This window comes from Cyprinus carpio, chromosome B6 (assembly GCF_018340385.1).
Source record: "Cyprinus carpio isolate SPL01 chromosome B6, ASM1834038v1, whole genome shotgun sequence".
Classification (NCBI taxonomy): domain Eukaryota; kingdom Metazoa; phylum Chordata; class Actinopteri; order Cypriniformes; family Cyprinidae; genus Cyprinus; species Cyprinus carpio.
In genome coordinates, this window is record NC_056602.1 from 2327320 (window position 1) to 2346368 (window position 19049).

At 39.6% G+C, this 19049-nt stretch overlaps 2 protein-coding genes across 7 annotated transcripts in view; both read left to right on the plus strand.

Annotated features, from left to right (window-relative positions):
• The window catches only part of LOC109056731 (E3 ubiquitin-protein ligase TRIM39-like), an 820810-nt gene that overhangs the window by 710537 nt on the left and 91224 nt on the right, over window positions 1–19049 (plus strand). The gene's annotated exons all lie outside the window — the stretch shown is intronic.
• Window positions 2548–6246, plus strand: LOC109109181. Of its 3 annotated transcripts, none has more exons than XR_006154972.1 (5): window positions 2548–2886; window positions 3168–3482; window positions 3680–3864; window positions 4511–4611; window positions 5099–6246. XR_006154972.1 is itself a non-coding variant. In XM_042725321.1 (5 exons), the coding sequence occupies exons 1-5, from the start codon at window positions 2811–2813 to the stop codon at window positions 5387–5389; spliced, it is 699 nt and encodes a 232-aa protein (XP_042581255.1). In that variant the 5' UTR covers window positions 2582–2810; the 3' UTR covers window positions 5390–6246. The 3 variants fall into 3 exon arrangements, 2 of the variants coding, with proteins under 2 accessions (XP_042581255.1, XP_042581254.1); XM_042725321.1 differs by lacking the exon at window positions 4511–4611 and having other exon boundaries at window positions 2582–2886; window positions 5099–5200; window positions 5369–6246; XM_042725320.1 differs by lacking the exon at window positions 4511–4611 and having other exon boundaries at window positions 2583–2886.

The window sequence follows — 19049 nt, forward strand, 5'->3', positions numbered from 1 at the left end:
ACCAAAAGTGGTGTTACCGGGAAACCTAAAACCTCTTACCCGAAAAGGTGCTTTCTTAACTTGCGGTTCCCTGGAGACACCCATAACCTTGGAAACCTAAGACTCCCCTTGGGGAGAGTCTCTTTGGCAGTTGGCAACTTTTGTTGATTTACTTCAGAGCAGTTGTGAAATGATGAGGTTTTACTTATAACAGGATTCAAAGGAATCTACGCATATACATGCACCGGGACACACTCAGGAACTACAGAACCAATGCAAGTAACCACTTGTGAACTATTTAGATGTGCTCTTCTAGGCTTTGACTAGGCTCACTGAGATTCTTTGATGGTTCTTAACAGGTTGTGATTCACTCAATACTGCCATGACCCTCCACTCTCTTGCACGTGAGCGCTCGCTCTCACTCACTCTTTATTCTCTCTCTCTCTCTCTCTCTCTCTCTCTCTCTCTATGTCTTTCTTGATTTGTTATTTATGTTTAATGTGTGTATGTTTGTGTCTAGTCAGATGTTGCATGTTCCCCTGTAGTGTAGTTTAATAAACATCCATATGTATTCACACTTGGTTGTTGGTGTTTGCTGCTCACGGGACGAGGTCCCTTTAACGTTCCGTTTTTTTTACATGCTCTGGGAGCAATGTATTAGTAGCTAGTAAAATTATTTTTCGTGGCAAGAGAAATAATTTTACTTAGTCAATAAACGATTAACACTGTCTGCCCTGTGGACAAACAAATCATTTTATTGTACTATTAATGCTATAATGCTACAAATAATTCCTGAAGAGGAATGTAGTTAATAATAACCCATTATGATTAATTATGTACATCTCACTTTGAGCTAATTTGGTACATATTATTATATATATATATATATATATATATATATATATATATATATATATATATGAATGAGACAAACAAATAGAAAGTGAACAAGATAAAAATATTTTATTAAAATTACAATTGGAATTAAAACAAATCTATTAATTTAAAGCTAAGGGTGCGTTTATAAGGTCAAGGAGAAAGTGGTTAGAAAAAGGTTAATCGAATTCTAAATATTTTTTCAATCTTGAAAAAAAAATTGAGATTTTTCCTCTTTAAAGAAACTCAAGATGAATGCAGTTAACCTCTACTAGTTTATTTTATAAGGAGATGATCTAGTCTAGTTATAATATCCATCAGTAGAGTCTAATTGCTGCATGCAAACCAGCCAACTATCTTTTATAGCTGTATTTTCAGATTTATTAAGATGACTTCTTGTTCATTTTGACATAAAGCAAATACTGATCTTTGTTTTAGGCCAACATTTTGACTGGACACACATTAAATACCTTGGTAACACTTTATAATAACTGCACACTATTAATCATTAATTAAGCATTAGTAAACAGATAATTCATAATTTATAAAGCATTAATAGACATTAATAAGTAGTTTATAAATACAGATATAAATGCTGTATTCTTGATTTAAAAGCTTATCTATAATGTGTTTAATAACTTTATTGTCATACTTTATCCATGATCAATTTATCATTTCTCAATGAAGTATAGCATTATTTACAAACCAGTTATTTAGGAGTTGCCAGTGATTCATAAGATCACAAGAAATTGTAAGTAAATGTAGTAAATTCAGGTAGTTATAAAGCATTTAGTAGTGGTCAGTTAACTATTTATGTGAGCTCATCTAAAGTGAGGACTAGTTATGCCTTGTAAAGCATTTATAAAGGATATTTAAAGGCTCAGTTATCTTCTAAACAGGAAAAGGAAACAAACACAACACAGTGATACAGAACATAGAAATATTAACAGCCTTTAAATCTCATTTGTAAATGCTTTACAAGGCATAAATAGTTCTCACTTTAGATGAGCTCACAAAAATAGTTAACTAACAACTACATATGTTTTATAACTACCTGAATTAACCCTGAATTACAGTAGAAATACATATTAATAAACCATTTATTAACACTCTATAACTATATGTCTGAATAATAAGATGTATGAATGCAAATTTAAATAGTTTATTAATCATTTACTTACAATTTCTAAGTGATCTTATGAACCACTGACAACTCCTTTATAACTGGTGTGTAAATAATGCTATACTTCATTTAGAAATGATAAATTGACCATTAATAAAGTATGAAAAAACAATTATTAAATACATTATAGATATGCTTTTAAATCAAGTATAAAGCATTTATATCTGTATTTATAAACTGCTTATTAATGTCTATTAATGCTTTATAAATGATGAATTAACTGTTTCCTAATGCTTAACTTATGATTAATAGCATGCAGTTATTATAAAGTGTTACCAATACTTTATTAAAATACACAGATTATAATATTTAAACTGTCAACAATCCACTTAACTTTATATGCTATACACATAACATCCTAATTAAAGAAATAGTTTAAACATTCAGGATTAGACTGTAAAAAACATTTAAATGTCCCGAAAATCAAGTTATCATTAATGGTTTTGTCATTTGAGAATATTATATATCTATATTATAAGCTCAAGCTAACATGCTGCAATTACATTTAGCAGACTTACAGTGCATTCTGGCTAACATTTTTTTTTACCTAACGTGTTCCCTGGGAATCGAACCCACAACATTTTGTGCTACTAACACAATGCTCTACCACTGAGCCACAGGAACACCTACACTGTAAAACCCCTGAGCTCTCAACTTCCTTGACAAAAAAAAAAGAAAGAAAGTGTCTGAAAAGCTATGCATGTGACCATCACTTCCACAAGACGTTGTTCAACAGAAACTAGTCATAGTCACACAGAGCTGTGAAGATGGCATGTTTGTGAGATACAGTTTTCTATTGATCAGTATCTGTTTAAGAAGCACTTCGTGGGCAGACTCAATGCTGCAAGGTATGAATATGTATATGCATATTTTGCTTTCCATTTCAACTTTTAAAAATGTTACTTTGGCTAGAACCTGCAACAGAAAATGTTATATAGAAATGTTGCATTAGTTAAAAAAAGACAATTAAGCACACTCATGTAAATGAAAGGCTATAAAAATACTTTATTTGTATGTTTTCACGTCTGTACATTTTGCTACAAAAATTATTTCAGATGCACAATAGCCTGAAAATTCATGAGTGCATTTAAGTGTTGAAGATCTCATTAGTTGCTTTTCTCAAACACAGTTACATCTTTAATTGGAGCTGTTGGGAATAATATCATCATCCAGTGTGCTGCTGATAAAACCCCTCAAGATGGGGTGTACCTGTACAAACAAGAAGGAGCAAGTAAAAATAAGCAGGAAGTCTTCTACTATTACACAGATGGGACTTTTAGCCCTAAATCAAAATGGTGTAGAGACAAAGTCAAAGTAAATGGAACATTTCCCAACTTTAATGTCATCGTCTTGAATGTAAAAGCCACAGACATTGGGTTGTACTGGTGTGAATTTAATTTGGAAGACAAAAAGTCAGTTGGCACAGTCACATGGTTATGGATAGGTAAGTGTGTCTTACACTTCATGCAAATACATTTATTATCAAACATTTTGAGTTTATTGTTGTCTATATAAATGTAAAACGTAGTTTTGTATTTAGTTTGTAAACTATAGTAATGAGAAACCTTCATTAATATTGAATGAAAAACAGCACAGATGATAGCTCTAATTCTCTGGCCTTCATTTTCTATTCTATCATAGAAGAATCAGTAGATATAAAAACAAATAAAACAGGAGAAATAGAAAGAAAAGGAGAAGCAGGAGGAAAAGATGATGAGAAAGTGTGCTCAGGAGATATTCATCATCATGTGAAGATCTTTCTCATTGTGTGTGCTGTCATGCTGCTGCTGCTGTGCATCACTGGTTTCATCTTTGTGATTCTGAAGGTAAGCACACATACACACACAAAAATCAGTATTGAAAAGCACAAATCAAAAATAAAAACTAAACTTATAAACGACATTATGCATCTATATGAAATGTATTACAGAGTTGTACAGTACAGAGTTCTCAAACTATTAATTGTTTTTGACATTAAGCAAAAAGTGCAAATAAATAGATGAACCACTGATAATAGAAAATCATATGAGACTTTAGTTAATTTTGGCTTCCTGAATCCTGAAGTGAAAAATAAATGCATTTGTTGTGTCTTGTTGAGAGTATATCAGCATTACACACTCAGAAAATCTTACCGTCACACTGACCGAGCTCACATTCTATAGCCAAAAGATTTATATAGGTTTTCATTTGAGAAACAGAAGTCATAGAGCTCAAAAAATTCAGCAAACCATCAAATAACAACCCAAAACTGTCTCAAGGGTGCAGGGATGAACTCAAGCGCAGACAGAATGCACTACACATAAGGTTTATTGATGACAAAACTGGGAAAACAAAACCCACAAGGGGGAAAACAATGACTAGGGAATAGACAAATACTTAACAAGACTTTGATTAGACTAGAAACAAACAGTATAACAAGAAGATTCTTCACTCTGGTAATTACACGACACTCAACAGAAATACAGTCCACAGGTCTCTCAATGTTTGACAATGTGTAACAATGAACGGCGCCAGACAGCGAACACAAGGGGATTCGAATAGGGAGACTAATGATAACATAACAGGTGACACAGGTAAGGCAATAATGACAAAACAAGGATAACCAGGGGGCGGGGCAAGAGAACGACACAACACAAGCACACAAAACACGAGTCTGTCATGATCCTGCCTCAAGACTAGAGAAAATCAAGGACACGAGGGCAGAATCATGACACAAAACCACCTCAAAAATAGCTGTTGCAGTATGTCTGCTGGTCAGTGACAGATTTCTCAGTATGCGCCGCTAGCAGTCATACACCACAAGCAAGATTCTTGTGAACAAGCTTGACAAGTGCCCCATTCCTCTGTGTCTCTCTTCCAAATAAAATGTTATTTTGATCTTCTCACTGGCTCTAAACCTTGTTCCTGGTGTTCCTAGAATCACTCCCCATTTAACCCCCCTTTACTGCACCCCTGGAACAGTGTTTACTCAGTCATTTTGGAAGCTGAAGAATATCAGATTTTATTTATTTATTTTATTTTTATTTTTTTTAATGAGTCACTTCTTTTTGTCATCCTCAGGTGAAGGGGTGTTGTAGGATCAAGAAATACAGACCATCAAATCCACCCTCAGACTCAGTTTATGAAGAGATGAGACGGAGTACTTTAGACGGCCAGCCCAGTGTACGGACGCTCATCAACCCTGACTATCAATCCATTATGTTACTCCACTAAATATCTGTGATATAAAGTTAAAATTTATCTCTCTATTTGGATTGGCAAAGCTTTCAAATGATTTATTGCTTCATATTTGAGTTTCTCACTTTCCTTTTTTTCTTATCCTTCTTTCAGTTCAGAGAGAGAGAAACATAATCTACCTGATCTACTGATGAAAACATAACTGTGGGAACTTTTTCAAAAGACATGAAATACAGACCAATAAGTACATATCAGTGCAGAAATGAACACTAGAGGCAGTAACACAGCGAGCACTTGTAATCGTCTTCATACACAGTTATGATTACAGCTCCACGTCTTTCACTATGGTTATATTTAAGATGCTGTAGATCAGGACCAACTTATTAGTTTAAGTGTAAAGAATTAAAAAAAGATGCAGCAGTTTAAGAGATACTGTCAGCTGATGGACAACAGAAATGTCAAAGAGCTCATTTGTGGTCTTGTGTGCACATGCCTGCGAGCTACTTTCAGTCTGACAAATAGTCCAACCGTGAACTGACTGATAGAATTAAAGTACAGAATCATATTTCACTCCTCTGTTCATAATAAAGGCAATCAAAGCTATTTTATATCATTGCAAATTTTAAACTAAACACTGCAAAAATAGTAGGCTACTTGTTTACAGAGTTTGTATTTGATTCTCTGATGTTCATTTCTAAACTTGGTCACCACTCTTAACCAAACATCTTCCTTTGCAGTTGTGGTCATGTCTTCCTTTCTGTAACCTTAGAATGCATCAAAACAAGCCTGACTTGTTTGTAGTGCTGACTAACTATGATGAAGTTTAAAAAGTATGCTGTGCGTGCAGATGAGGCTTTTATGTATTAAAAGAGCATATATTACATAACATGCATTACTTATCATCCAGCTTGGTTTCATTTTTAATGTATTTTAATGTTTTTAATGTAATGTTTATATGTATTTGATTTAGTATATTTTGCCTTTGACAAGAGTGTCTCTTGTCTTTGTATTGTGCAAAATAACATGAAAAATAAAATGCAACAAAACATTTAATTAAATAATTGTCCAAATTATTTTGAGCCACTTTAGGTGGATTTCTTATACACCAGTGTTTCACAGTAATACACAGTATACTACCAAATTATTTTAAGGAATTTTCAGAATTACATTACAAAGCACTAACTGTTGTGAATCAAACTGTACAAAATTTAGTAATTTTACTCTGCATAAAGAGAAAAGTTATTTACTTCAGTTAATAGATCTCTTAACATATAAAATAAACAGTAACACTTACAGCAAGGTTCCATTTGTTTAATTATATTTAATATATTAACTAACAATGATCAATAATTTGTTACAGTAATTTAGTATTATGATGGAATAGCTACCTGTCAAAGCCACTAGATGGCCAGCCTGCAACCTTTAGCCAAAAAAGCGTAATGGCTAATGCTAACGGAAAGGAGACCAGAGCCCTTTTTTTAATGGATGTCAATGGAGGAGAGCCTTCACTACGCTGAATAAACAGCTTTTTAGAGGAAACAGCTCATCATTTAATGAATCGACAGTCTATCGGCTAATCTTCGAAATGAAGGGTTTAAAGGAGCCTACGAATTGGGACAGCCTTTGTTGCGCCGCAGTGATGCAGTCGCGCTTCAAATAAACCCTTCGGAGGATGCAGCCTTTGAATTGGGTCGCAGCTACTGCACCAGTGCTTGTATCATAATAATAATACCACATGAATGATGACATTTTAAGCTTTGAGATTTTTAGGCATTGGAGAATTATGAAGTGGAATGTTCATAACTATGTTGTGCTTCCTTATGTGGTAATATCTTGGAGTGGCAGATCTTGAAGTATGTTCTTTGAAGGGTGTAAGGCATTACTGTCTGGTATAAGTGTTTGGAACTGCATTCAGCACTCTATTAATTGTTTCAAATAAATATGTTTTCTTATTATTATTTTATTAAAATGTTCTTATTTTGTCTAATTTACTATTAAACATTTTCAAGCTGGATTTGCCTAAACTTGCTTACACCAATTTTTAAACTTCCATCACTGACAAAAAAATAATTTGTATTACATGTATATTAAAATAAAGAATTAAATTATTCTACTTACATTTGTATGTGAAGTCGAAATCAACCCCAACTTTGTTTCAAAATGCATCACAAGAACTCGTAACCCAAAATCACATGATCACTAACAGAAATCAGTTTCTTGAAGTGACCATCGCAGGAGTATACAAGTTCAGTCCTAGAAAGCCGCTGTCCTGCAGAGTCCAGCTCCAACCCTGATCAAACACACCTGAACCAGCTAATCAATGTCTTCAGGATTACTAAGGCCAAAGCCACTAGAAAGCAAGCCTGCAACCTTAAGACAAAAAAGCGTAACGGCTTAAGCTAACGGAAAGGAGACCAGAGGCCTTCAATGACTTCAAGGCTGTATCTCATCTCCGATAGTGAGACAATCTCTGCTAAAGCTTTAAGCAGGTGAGTGTTTTTTTCAGGGAAGCTGAAACTCTGCAGGACTGTGTCTCTCTAGGACTGAACTGAACCCCTGGACCATCGCATGCTCCCTTCACTAACAGATTTCTGGAAGGGCCCATCATGAAGAGATTCAGCTGTTCAGTTTCATTGGGAATGTCCCTACAAATGGTGTCCCCTTCCCGAAGTGCCCTTCAAGGGTAATAAAAAGCCTTTTGTAATTCGCCCAGTATAGGAAGGTCTGGACAGCTGGCTTGAAAAAAAAATGGTGCTTTGCATAACACCTATGTTTGACTTTACCCTGACTTGGTTGTGTGTGTGTGTGTGTGCACTTATTTGGGATTCAGTAGAATAGTTTTAACTCAACTGTAACCTCAACACCAGACAGAAACTGAATGCACACCACATCTCTATTGTGTTTAATCATCTTCTATAGTTGGGGTCTCAGAGACTCCAAACAGCTTACCAAAAATATTTTTTTCAAGTATTCATGTCAAATATTAGGCTTAATTATGATCACACACTTGTTTATTTTATATTATTGATCAATATGTGAATCAGTTGATCAGATTACACATGACATAAGTTGTGTTGGTACAAGTTAATTTAGATGACATCAGATTAGATAGAACTGTACAGATCCCAGATTGATTTCAGAAGATTTGTTTGGTCACATGCATTTTCAAACCATCCTCTGCTCCACAATGATTTGTTAGATATGATGGAGAAAACAACTCTGACTTTCAGATGTCGCTAATGTGCATTGTGTAAAAATCTTTGAGTAATGAACCATTTTTCTGCACAATTTGTTGAACGCTTCAGTTTCCCATCACTAACGATTACTATATCCATATACCACGGTATTTACATTGTACTTTAAAGTATCTTAAAAATATAATGATTATTATGTTCATGGTTGTAATGTTGCAGACAGAGATGTGGATAAAAGAGATGTGGAATTTAATCAATGAAACAAAACAGCAATCAAACATGGCCAGCATGAGGAACAAGAGCATTACATCAAACAACTGACACTGAACAAGTGACACACAACAGCCCTATTCGGACGGTAATCATTTCTCAGGGGGACGTAAGTGATTTTCACCATTTACAGGGGGTAGTCTTGATTTAATTGCCATCCGCATCCAGGATGTCTATGTTTTCCACTCAGCACCCCTGTAAAAATCCCCTGCCAAATTACTTACTGTTTTTTCACAAACACCGAAGTCGTGTGGTAATTTAATTTCTGTCCGAATCTATATCTCTGAGATTACAAGAAGAAATCGATTCAAAATTCAGTGCTTAAACCCTTTTTGAGCACTCCCGAACACCGTAAGGTACGTTAACTGTAGTTCTTCAGTGTAATTTGCATTCATATTTATTTCTGAAATGCTGTAAAGTATTTAAAAGAACAATACTTCATAACTGCTCACAGTGACTGGGAGCAGAAAGAAAAGAAAAGCACGCAAACATTTGAAATGGGTCTATTATGGCAGCAGCAGGTATGCAATACAGTTTTAAAATGTGTATTATAAACTGATATATAGGATACATAACTATATTGCATATAATTAAATACAACTATAGCGCGTCTTTTTAAACAGGAGATTTAAATAATCCTATAACATATAGGATTATATATTATAAAATATGCTTGGAATAATAAGAATACATTTTACATAATAAGTATTTTTAAATGCATTTTACACAATAATAAGAATACATTTTGTAAATAAAACTAATTTTCTTTACAGCAGACAATTATGTGACTGGTCACGCGAGCAGCACATTCCCAGGTTCTATGATTACAGAACTCGTGAATAGATCAAAACTCCTCTGTGAATAGATCGCCATCCAAATCCATGAGTTTTATCACTGAGGTGATATGTAAATTTATTTTTACAGACATCCAGATGAGAAACAATTACCGTCCGAATCGGGTTTAGGACTATACAGGTCCTTCTCAAAAAATTAGCATATTGTGAAAAAGTTCATTATTTTCCATAATGTAATGATAAAAATTAAACTTTCATATATTTTAGATTCATTGCACACCAACTGAAATATTTCAAGTCTTTTATTGTTTTAATACTGATGATTTTGGCATACAGCTCATGAAAACCCAAAATTCCTATCTCAAAAAATCCTATCATCAATATTTCATCCGACCAATAAAAGAAAAGTGTTTTTAATACAAAAAAAGTCAACCTTCAAATAATTATGTTCAGTTATGCACTCAACACTTGGTCGGGAATCCTTTTGCAGAAATGACTGCTTCAGTGCGGCGTGGCATGGAGGCAATCAGCCTGTGGCACTGCTGAGGTGTTATGGAGGCCCAGGATGCTTCGATAGCAGCCTTAAGCTCATCCAGAGTGTTGGGTCTTGCGTCTCTCAACTTTCTCTTCGCAATATCCCACAGATTCTCTATGGGGTTCAGGTCAGGAAAGTTGGCAGGCCAATTGAGCACAGTAATACCATGGTCAGTAAACCATTTACCACTGGTTTTGGCACTGTGAGCAGGTGCCAGGTCGTGCTGAAAAATAAAATCTTCATCTCCATAAAGCTTTTCAGCAGATGGAAGCATGAAGTGCTCCAAAATCTCCTGATAGGAGATAAAACCCTATCTGCATTGACACTGCCCTTGATAAAACACAGTGGACCAACACCAGCAGCTGACATGGCACCCCAGACCATCACTGACTGTGGGTACTTGACACTGGACTTCAGGCATTTTGGCATTTCCTTCTCCCCAGTCTTCCTCCAGACTCTGGCACCTTGATTTCCGAATGACATGCAAAATTTGCTTTCATCCGATAAAAGTACTTTGGACCACTGAGCAACAGTCCAGTGCTGCTTCTCTGTAGCCCAGGTCAGGCGCTTCTGCCACTGTTTCTGGTTCAAAAGCACACGCCTGTGCACGGTGGCTCTGGATGTTTCTACTCCAGACTCAGTCCACTGCTTCCGCAGGTCCCCCAAGGTCTGGAATCTGTCCTTCTCCACAATCTTCCTCAGGGTCCGGTCACCTCTTCTCGTTGTGCAGTGTTTTTTGCCACACTTTTTCCTTCCCACAGACTTCCCATTGAGGTGCCTTGATACAGCACTCTGGGAACAGCCTATTCGTTCAGAAATTTCTTTCTGTGTCTTACCCTCTCGCTTGAGGGTGTCAATGATGGCCTTCTGGGTTAACCTCTTACCCATGATTGCGGTTTTGAGTAATGAACCAGGCTGGGAGTTTTTAAAAGCCTCAGGAATCTTTTGCAGGTGTTTAGAGTTAATTAGTTGATTCAGATGATTAGGTTAATAGCTCGTTTAGAGAACCTTTTCATGATATGCTAATTTTTTTTAGATAGGAATTTTGGGTTTTCATGAGCTGCATGCCAAAATCATCAGTTTTAAAACAATAAAAGACCTGAAATATTTCAGTTGGTGTGCAATGAATCTAAAATATATGAAAGTTTAATTTTTATCATTACATTATGGAAAATAATGAACTTTTTCACAATATGCTAATTTTTTGAGAAGGACCTGCGGGTTTAGGGCTAAACCAAGCAACTAATGAGTTACCATGGAAACTGACAAGGAGATGGGTGTGGTCCAATGAGTGTCCATGACATCAAACAAAGGTACAGAGCAGCAGGACAACGCTGCAATGAAGGAGGAGGACAAAGCAATAAAGGTACATGAACAGAAATACAGGATAAGAGTGCATGGATAGTGAGGAGGATAGTGTAAAAAAGGATGGTATTAACTTGGTAATGTTAGTAAATGGTTGCAGAGATGATGAAGTTAAAGTTCTAAAATAAGAATTTATAATATCAAGAGGTAGATTCAAACATAAGCAAGCAAGTAACATGACCATAAGACAGAAAACAACTGGGGCCTGTAGCATGAAGCTGGTTCAGCTGGTTAGCAGGTAAGCTTCAGTTTAGTTTGTGCCAAATACAAAAATCTAAGCTCATATGTAATCATGTTTAAAGCTATTGCTTCTAAAACCTATTTGCATTGCATATTATTTTTATTTATTTATATTTATTTAAAATAAATGCTTAATTGTTAAACTAAACTGGTTTATATAATGGATTAATGGTATAATAAATACATAAATATAGAATAATTATAATAAATAATCATCTCTAAAAGTCAGACGATTCTATCTTTAAAAATGTTTTACTATGTAGTGCCCTTTAATTTAGAGCACAAGAAACTGGGGGAGTGGCTTGTGTCAGAGATGTGTCACTTTGTTTGAAGCTGATTGGTCAAATTTCGGTTTGAGATTTCTAAACCAGAACATAACCTGCCCTGGAGCAGGTCAGCTGTGGAGCGTAAGTTACTGTGGTGATGAACACCGCTAAAAGACAAACCACTTTCATGGTACCTAAAACCCAGAGCTGACACAAACTAAACTGAAACTTACCTGACTAACCAGCTTCATGCTGCAGGCCCCATGTTTGAACGTATCACATCTGACATATAACACTGATAACAGCAGTAATTGAGAGGGAATGCTGGCCTCTACTGAGCACTTTTGGACATAACTGACTCTCATCTACTGTAAATATGTAACACAAAACTGAAATATAGAGAGCACTCGAAATGAACAAATTTCTCTAAAAGAGCTTCACGGGTGCGTCTTTACGGATCGTCCTTTTAAGGATACCATTTGACCCGTGCATTTCTGGGTGGTGAGGCTCCTCTTCCCTCACCACCCTCGATGGCAGTGCAGCAAAGGGATATTCGGTGATTCCCTCTGTGGAATGTGTGGTAGCAATGCAGTTGTGTCCTAAGTCCACCTCCTGCTGACAGGGAGACCCAGTGCTTCCTTCCCAGGCCTGTAGGCATTTGTCTGGTCTAACCGGCAGTGCCTATACGGCTTGCGGGGAAGCTCCTTCTGCCTTACACACTGAAGGACCTGCATGAGTGTGGTCACGAACCAGAAGTTCTGAAAGAACTCTGAACCGCCACTGACCTCGCGCTCTGAGCGACGAAGGTCACCGTGAGTTCTCTGGGTCGTGCGATGTCCACGCTTGTGGCCCAGGAGGGCCATCTCTGGCTGAGTCTGGTTGAAATGAAGGATGCCGACAAAGATCGGATCCTTAATGCCCCTGTGTCCTAGACTGGCCTTTCACCGTGAGTTCTTGAGAACCTGGCCCAGCAGTTCTTAGCTGCATGGGAGCAGACTGAGGTGGACCAACCTTCTGCCTGGCAAGATGCCCTGGGACAGGCGACCCAGAGAGAGGTAGCTGCTTTCTGGGGGAAGGTGAAAGCACCTCTCCCTCCCCTGGAGGAGGGCCGGTGGAGAAACTGGAAATCTCGACGAGTGAGCGGATTTCTCTATATATGGGTTTCAGTAGGGAGCGGAGAGTTGCGGACGGCCAAGCACCAGACCTCACTCATCCTCCTCCTTCACCAGATGGCAGCAGTGGGTGGTTCGAGAGCATCAACAAAGGCCCTACTCGTGCTGTGGAACCAGGCTGGCCTTGCACCCCACACTCATACCCCTCTCCGGCCCGCTCACAAGCCGCCCGAGTTGGGTCCCTGTGTTCCACCTCGCTACCCCACTGTGGATACGGCTGTGGTTCCGCTGGTCCCGCTTGTATGGTTTCTAGGCGCCTGGTCAGCGCTACCAAGCCCATCTCGCTGGCTTCTGCGGACCATCAGCCTCGGCTATGCGATTCAGTTCGCCCAGCAGCGGTATCAGCTTCACTACAGTAAAAGCGGATGATACCCCTGTTCTGTGGGAAGAGATTGCAGTCCTAGTGGCGAAGGATGCGATAGAGCCTGTACCTCCAGCCAATATGAGGGTGAGGCTTTACAGCCTTTACTTCATTGTACCCAAGAAAGGCGGTGGGTTACGGCCAATTCTGAATCTGCGAGTTTTGACCCGGGCCCTTCATCAGCTACCGTTCAAGATGTTGACGCAGAAACGTAACTTCGGGTGCATCTGTCCGCGAGGTTGGTTTGCAGCGTTCGACCTGAAGAACACGTACTTTCATGTGTCGACCCTTCCACGCCACAGACCTTTTTCTGCGGTCAGCATTCGAAGGACTGACATATCAGTACAAGGTCCTGCCCTCCGGGCTGTTCCTGTCTCCCCGTGTCTTAACGAAAGTCACGGAGGCGGCTCTTGTTCCCCTCAGGGAACATGGTGTTCGCATCCTCAGCTATCTAGATAATTGGCTTATACTAGCACAGTCTCGGGATCATTTCTGCGAGCACAGTGACCTGGTGCTCCGGCACCTCATCCTGTTGGGCCTTAGGGTAAACTGGGAAAAGAGCAAACTCTACCCCACGCAGAGGATCTCTTTTCTTTGTATGGAGTTGGATTTGGTTGAACAGACAGCGCGCCTCACAGAGGAACGTGCGTGGTCGGTGCTAGCCTGCTTGAATACGTTCAAGGGCAGGACAGCGGTCCCACTGAAACTTTTTCAGAGGATCCTGGGGCATATGGCGGCACTTACACCACCGCGCCTCACAGAGGAACGTGCGTGCCAGCACTGGCTTTATGGCCACCTGGGGCATATGGCGGCACTTACACCACCGAGTCCAGTTGTGGGAGTGTGTGTGCGGAACTTAACGGGTTGGTTTGATCTTGCATTCCTCCAGGCAGGGGTGCCCCTAGAACAGATCTCCAGGCATGCTGTGGTTTACATGGATGCCTCCACCACTGGCTGGGGGGCCACGTACAATAGGCATGCAGTCTCAGGGGTTTGGATGGCCCCACAGCTGCATTGGCACAACAATTGTCTCAAAGGGCGCTTACGAGGCAAGCACGTGCTGGTCCAAATGGACAACACAGCAATCGTTGCATACATCAACCGACAAGGTGGTCTGTGCTCCCATCGCATGTCACAACTTGCCCGCCACCTCCTCCTTTAGAGTCAGAAGGTTCTGAGGTCACTCAACCGTACAGCTGACAAGCTGTCTCGAGCAATGCTCCTGGGAGAATGGCGACTCCATCCCCAAATGTTCCGGCTCTTTTGTAGAGGGCTTCTATCGGCTCTGTTGGATATTTAGGTTGTGGGTCTGATTTGCAGATTTTTCTGCTTTAACTGAGTCAGAGGCAATCAGTTGAGCTAAAGTTTCTTTCATTGAAAACTCTGCTCCTGTTTGCACTGGCCTCCATCAAGAGGGTAGGTGACCTGCACAAATTCTCGGTTGAAGATTTGTGCCTAGAGTTTGGGCCGGCTGACTCCCAGGTAATCCTGAGGCCCCGGCCCGGCTACGTGCCCAAGGTTCCCACATCACCCTTCAAAGTCCAAGTGGTGAACCTGCAAACACTGCCCCTGGAGGAGGCATACCCAGCCCTGCATTGAGATACTACATAGACCAGACACAAAGCTTCAGGACCTCAGATCAGCTCTTTGTCTGTTACGGAGGCAGGGAAAAGGGGAATGCAATCTCTAAGCAGAGGATGGCCCAATGGATTGTGGATGACATCTCCCTGGCTTATCAGGCACAGGGTGTTCCCTGCCCGTTCTGGTTGCAAGCTCAGAAGTGTTGCATCCTCCTGGTCGCTGGCTTGTGGCGCCTCGCTGACAGATATTTGTAGTAGAGGTGTGCGATACTGCTAGATTTGGTATCGATCCGATACCAAGTAAATACAGGGCCAGTATCGCCGATACCGATACCAATACTGATACTTTTTAATAATTAATGTGGATGCGTCTTCAACCTAAATCTAAATGAATTTTCATGACTTTTAATTTGTTTTTGTGATTTGCATTTTGGGTTATTAATCAGTACTACAAAAGCTTTTGTTCAGAAACAACGTTTGGTTACTTCTGTTTTATTTAAATAAACAAAGTTACAAAATGATTACTTCACAAATATAAAAAATGTAAAAACAAATTCTCTTTTCAAGTAACATGTTAACAAAAAAATGTTCTCCTCTTTAGTGCACTTCTTTTCAGGATTTTTTTCTTAAATAAACAAAGTCACAAAGTTTTACTTCACAATAAATATAAAAAATGTAAAACAAATTCTCCTTGTAATACGATATAATGAGAACAAAATAACTTTTCTCCTCTTTAGTGCACTTCTTTTCAGGATTTAAAAAAAAAATAATCATAAATAAAAACCAATTACTGTAAATACAAAATATAAAATGTAAAAATTAAACAACACCCAAAGCCTTCAGTTCAAAGAAATACTCCCAGAATCCCCTGTGGTCCCTGTTACCCTGTGCTGAAAAGATGTTTTGGTTAGAGGTTTTTGTTCAGGAACAGAATCATGTTCACATTTTTTGCTTTTATTGCAGATCGCCTGTGACTAATTAACTGTCCTGCCTTTGAAAAAATCCTCTCAGCTGGCACTGATGTTGCAACCACTTCCAGGTTTTTCTTCGCAAGTTTGCTAAGAGAGGGGAATGTTTGTGTGTTGTTTTTTCACCAAAGTAGTGTATCCTGATTACGAGGAATTGGCCTCTCTTCTGAGTACCTGCACAGTTCAATTAGTGCATCTGTGCTAGTTGTCCGATGCCGCTGAGATGCAAGGACCTGAGAGTCAAAATTTTCCCATATCCCACCTTTTGCTGCAGGTGGGGATGCAGGAGCCCCTGCAGACAAGCTTGAACTAGTTGTAGGGGCTGAAGCAGAGCTGGTGGCAGAGCTGGTAGCAGAGCTGGTGGCAGAGCTTAATCCAGAAGTTGAAGGTGCTGAGGTCTCACTCATTGACTGCATTTCTGTAATGAGTCGAGCTTTTACAGGCTCAACATTTGCAGAGTCACGGAATCCCAGGTTTTTAAATCGAATGTCCAGATAGGTGCTGACAGCAAGACCATAAAATGTCTCAATAGACCTGAAACGATGTTATGAAACGATGATGGCATTGGCTTGCTACCTTGTCGCTCAGAAGCTGAAGCAGTTCTCAGGAGCACTGAAACCAGGGGAATCACCTTCGAAACTGAAACATGTTTTTCAGTAGATACCTCCCTGGTTGCTTCTTCAAATGGTCTCAGTGCGTCAATAGAGAGACTGATAACAGACCATTGCTCCACATTCAAGCAAAGTGAGCTCTTGCCAAGTAGACAGAGAACTGTGGTAACTGCCTCTTTTTGCTCCAACAATCTCTCCCACATGTAGAAGACAGAGTTCCACCTTGTCTCAACTGCTTGAAGGAGTTTATGTTCAGGGAACTTCTGCTGCTTTTGGATTTCTTTTAGCTTGTCTGCAGCTCTAGTGCTGTAGTGAAGGAAAAGTAACTATAACACTACTTCTCTTCTGGAGTTCTAGTATGTCAGGGTGAGCCTTGAGAGAGTCTTTCACCACCAAATTTAAAGTGTGTGCGAAACATGGGTAGTGTGACCAACCAGCTTTATGCACAGCAGCAACCATGTTGGCGCCATTGTCTGTTACTACAGCCTGAATCTTTTCTGAAATGCTCCATTCTTCCGCAATTCTGGTTAACTGCGAACAAATATTGTCTGCAGTGTGTTGTCCAGAAACAGAGCACGTTTCAAGCACGTATGCCAGCATTTGCCAGTTTTCATCTATGATGTGGCATGAGACTGTTAAATATGCCTCTGTCGCTGTTGATGTCCACATGTCAGTTGTAGGCACAACATTGTCCACACTGCTTAATGCCTTTCTGACCTTAGAGGAGCACTCTTCATAAAGTGCAGGTAGTTTCCCCTCCATCAGAGTTTTCCTACTTGGAATTTTGTACCGTGGCTCAAGTGTCTTTACAAAATTCCTGAAGCCGACATCTTCCACTATGGAAAGAGGCTGCAGGTCCTTCACAATCATTTCTGATAGGCACCTTGTAATATCCACTGCTCTTGGAGAATCAGCTATTGATAAAATAATAAATAATAAAAATAATTAAGTCTGGTGCACATCTACGTGTAGTTTAAATATAGAAACTAGTATCCCTTTCACAGCTAACACAAAAAGGGTAATTATATTCAAATATCAAATATGACCTACATTATATTCAGTATATTTGTTTCAGTTCCAGTAAATGTATTCATTTAAATAACACGCTTCAATGGAATTAATGTATTACTTCTAGGTCTTAGCATAATTCTTAAGTTGACTAAAGTAACAAATGACCAGTTATTAATTATTATTAACTAATGCTGAAGATGACTAAAATATGTCTTTCATCACTCTTATCTACCTGGATATTCTCTGCCAAACTGAAATGCCTCTGGCAGCGACTTCTGCCTCTGAGTCGCGGGTCTGTCGGAGCCAGGGGGTGGGGTAGGGGGATTTTTCTCCTTCTCTCTCCGTTTCTGCAGCTCTGCAACTCTTATGTCCGTGATTTTTCATATGTTTGTACAAATTAGTTGTATTGCCACTGTATTTTAAAGACTTTCTACAAATTTCGGCCTGAAAATACAGCCATACAACGCTCCTCTTTCTCTCTGCTGCCATTCTCCGCCTCTGACTGACTGCTGTTAGAAATGCGCGGCTGAGCGGCGCCTGACTGCTGGTGGTAGCGCTAGTGGTGAGTCACGTGACGGTACAACACAGGAGAGGGGGAGGAGAGCAGTGTCGAGCACGAGCAGCACTCTTGAGAGCTTGCTCTGCTCTGTGACAGCAGCAGCATTTTGACAAACACGGCCAGGTCGCAAAACGAGAGAAACTTGAAACTTAAGTATCGATATTTTCACGTTGGTATCGATCAATACCGATACCAACTTTGGTATCGATATTATCGATATTAGTATCGATCTGCCCACCTCTAATTTGTAGAGCTGCGGGCTGGGCGACCCCTAACATGTTCGCTAGATTCTATAGCCTTCGTTGTAGAGCCAGTATCCTCCTGTGTTCTCACCTCAAACAGGTAGTGGCACAGAGCAGCTCCGGTTAGTGTCGGCTTGCTAAGACTTCTCTCTCCGTTTCTGCAGCTCTGCAGAGTGTCCGTACTGTAGACCCTGTTGAGATCCTCCATCACTCACGGCAGCCAGACATGGCGGAACGTCCAGCGCCGGGCTTCACGATGAAGATGTGACATTGAGAGTGACCAACTGAAAGGGAGCGTCTCGGTTACATATGGTAACCCTCGTTCCCTGAAGGAGGGAACGGAGACGTCATGCCCTGTCACCACGGTTGCTTTACCACTGCTGAGCGGCCGGGTCACTGGCTCGGTTCCTCAGTGAAAACCTGGTATGCATTGCACCTGCTGTTTTATTATACTCATGCTGTGATCAGCAGGAGCTGGTTGCATTAATTGCATGCCAATGTGCATTGGCTCGTTTAGTTTACAATTGAAGTATATTGGTCTATCGAAAGCGATATCCCAATTTGTCGGTCACCGACGTGACGTCTCTGTTCCCTCCTTCAGTGAACGAGGGTTAACATACGTAACCGACACGTTCACTCTGGACACATGATGTCAGGTATTGTTCT

Excerpts from the sequence above, each read along its gene's own strand:
- LOC109109181 (XM_042725320.1), top strand. The coding sequence starts at position 2,811 with ATGTTTGTGAGATACAGTTTTCTATTGATCAGTATCTGTTTAAGAAGC. Across the intron at positions 2,887-3,167 it reads GGCAGACTCAATGCTGCAAG|TTACATCTTTAATTGGAGCT; the intron begins GTATGAATATGT and ends TCTCAAACACAG. Across the intron at positions 3,865-5,098 it reads TCATCTTTGTGATTCTGAAG|GTGAAGGGGTGTTGTAGGAT; the intron begins GTAAGCACACAT and ends TGTCATCCTCAG.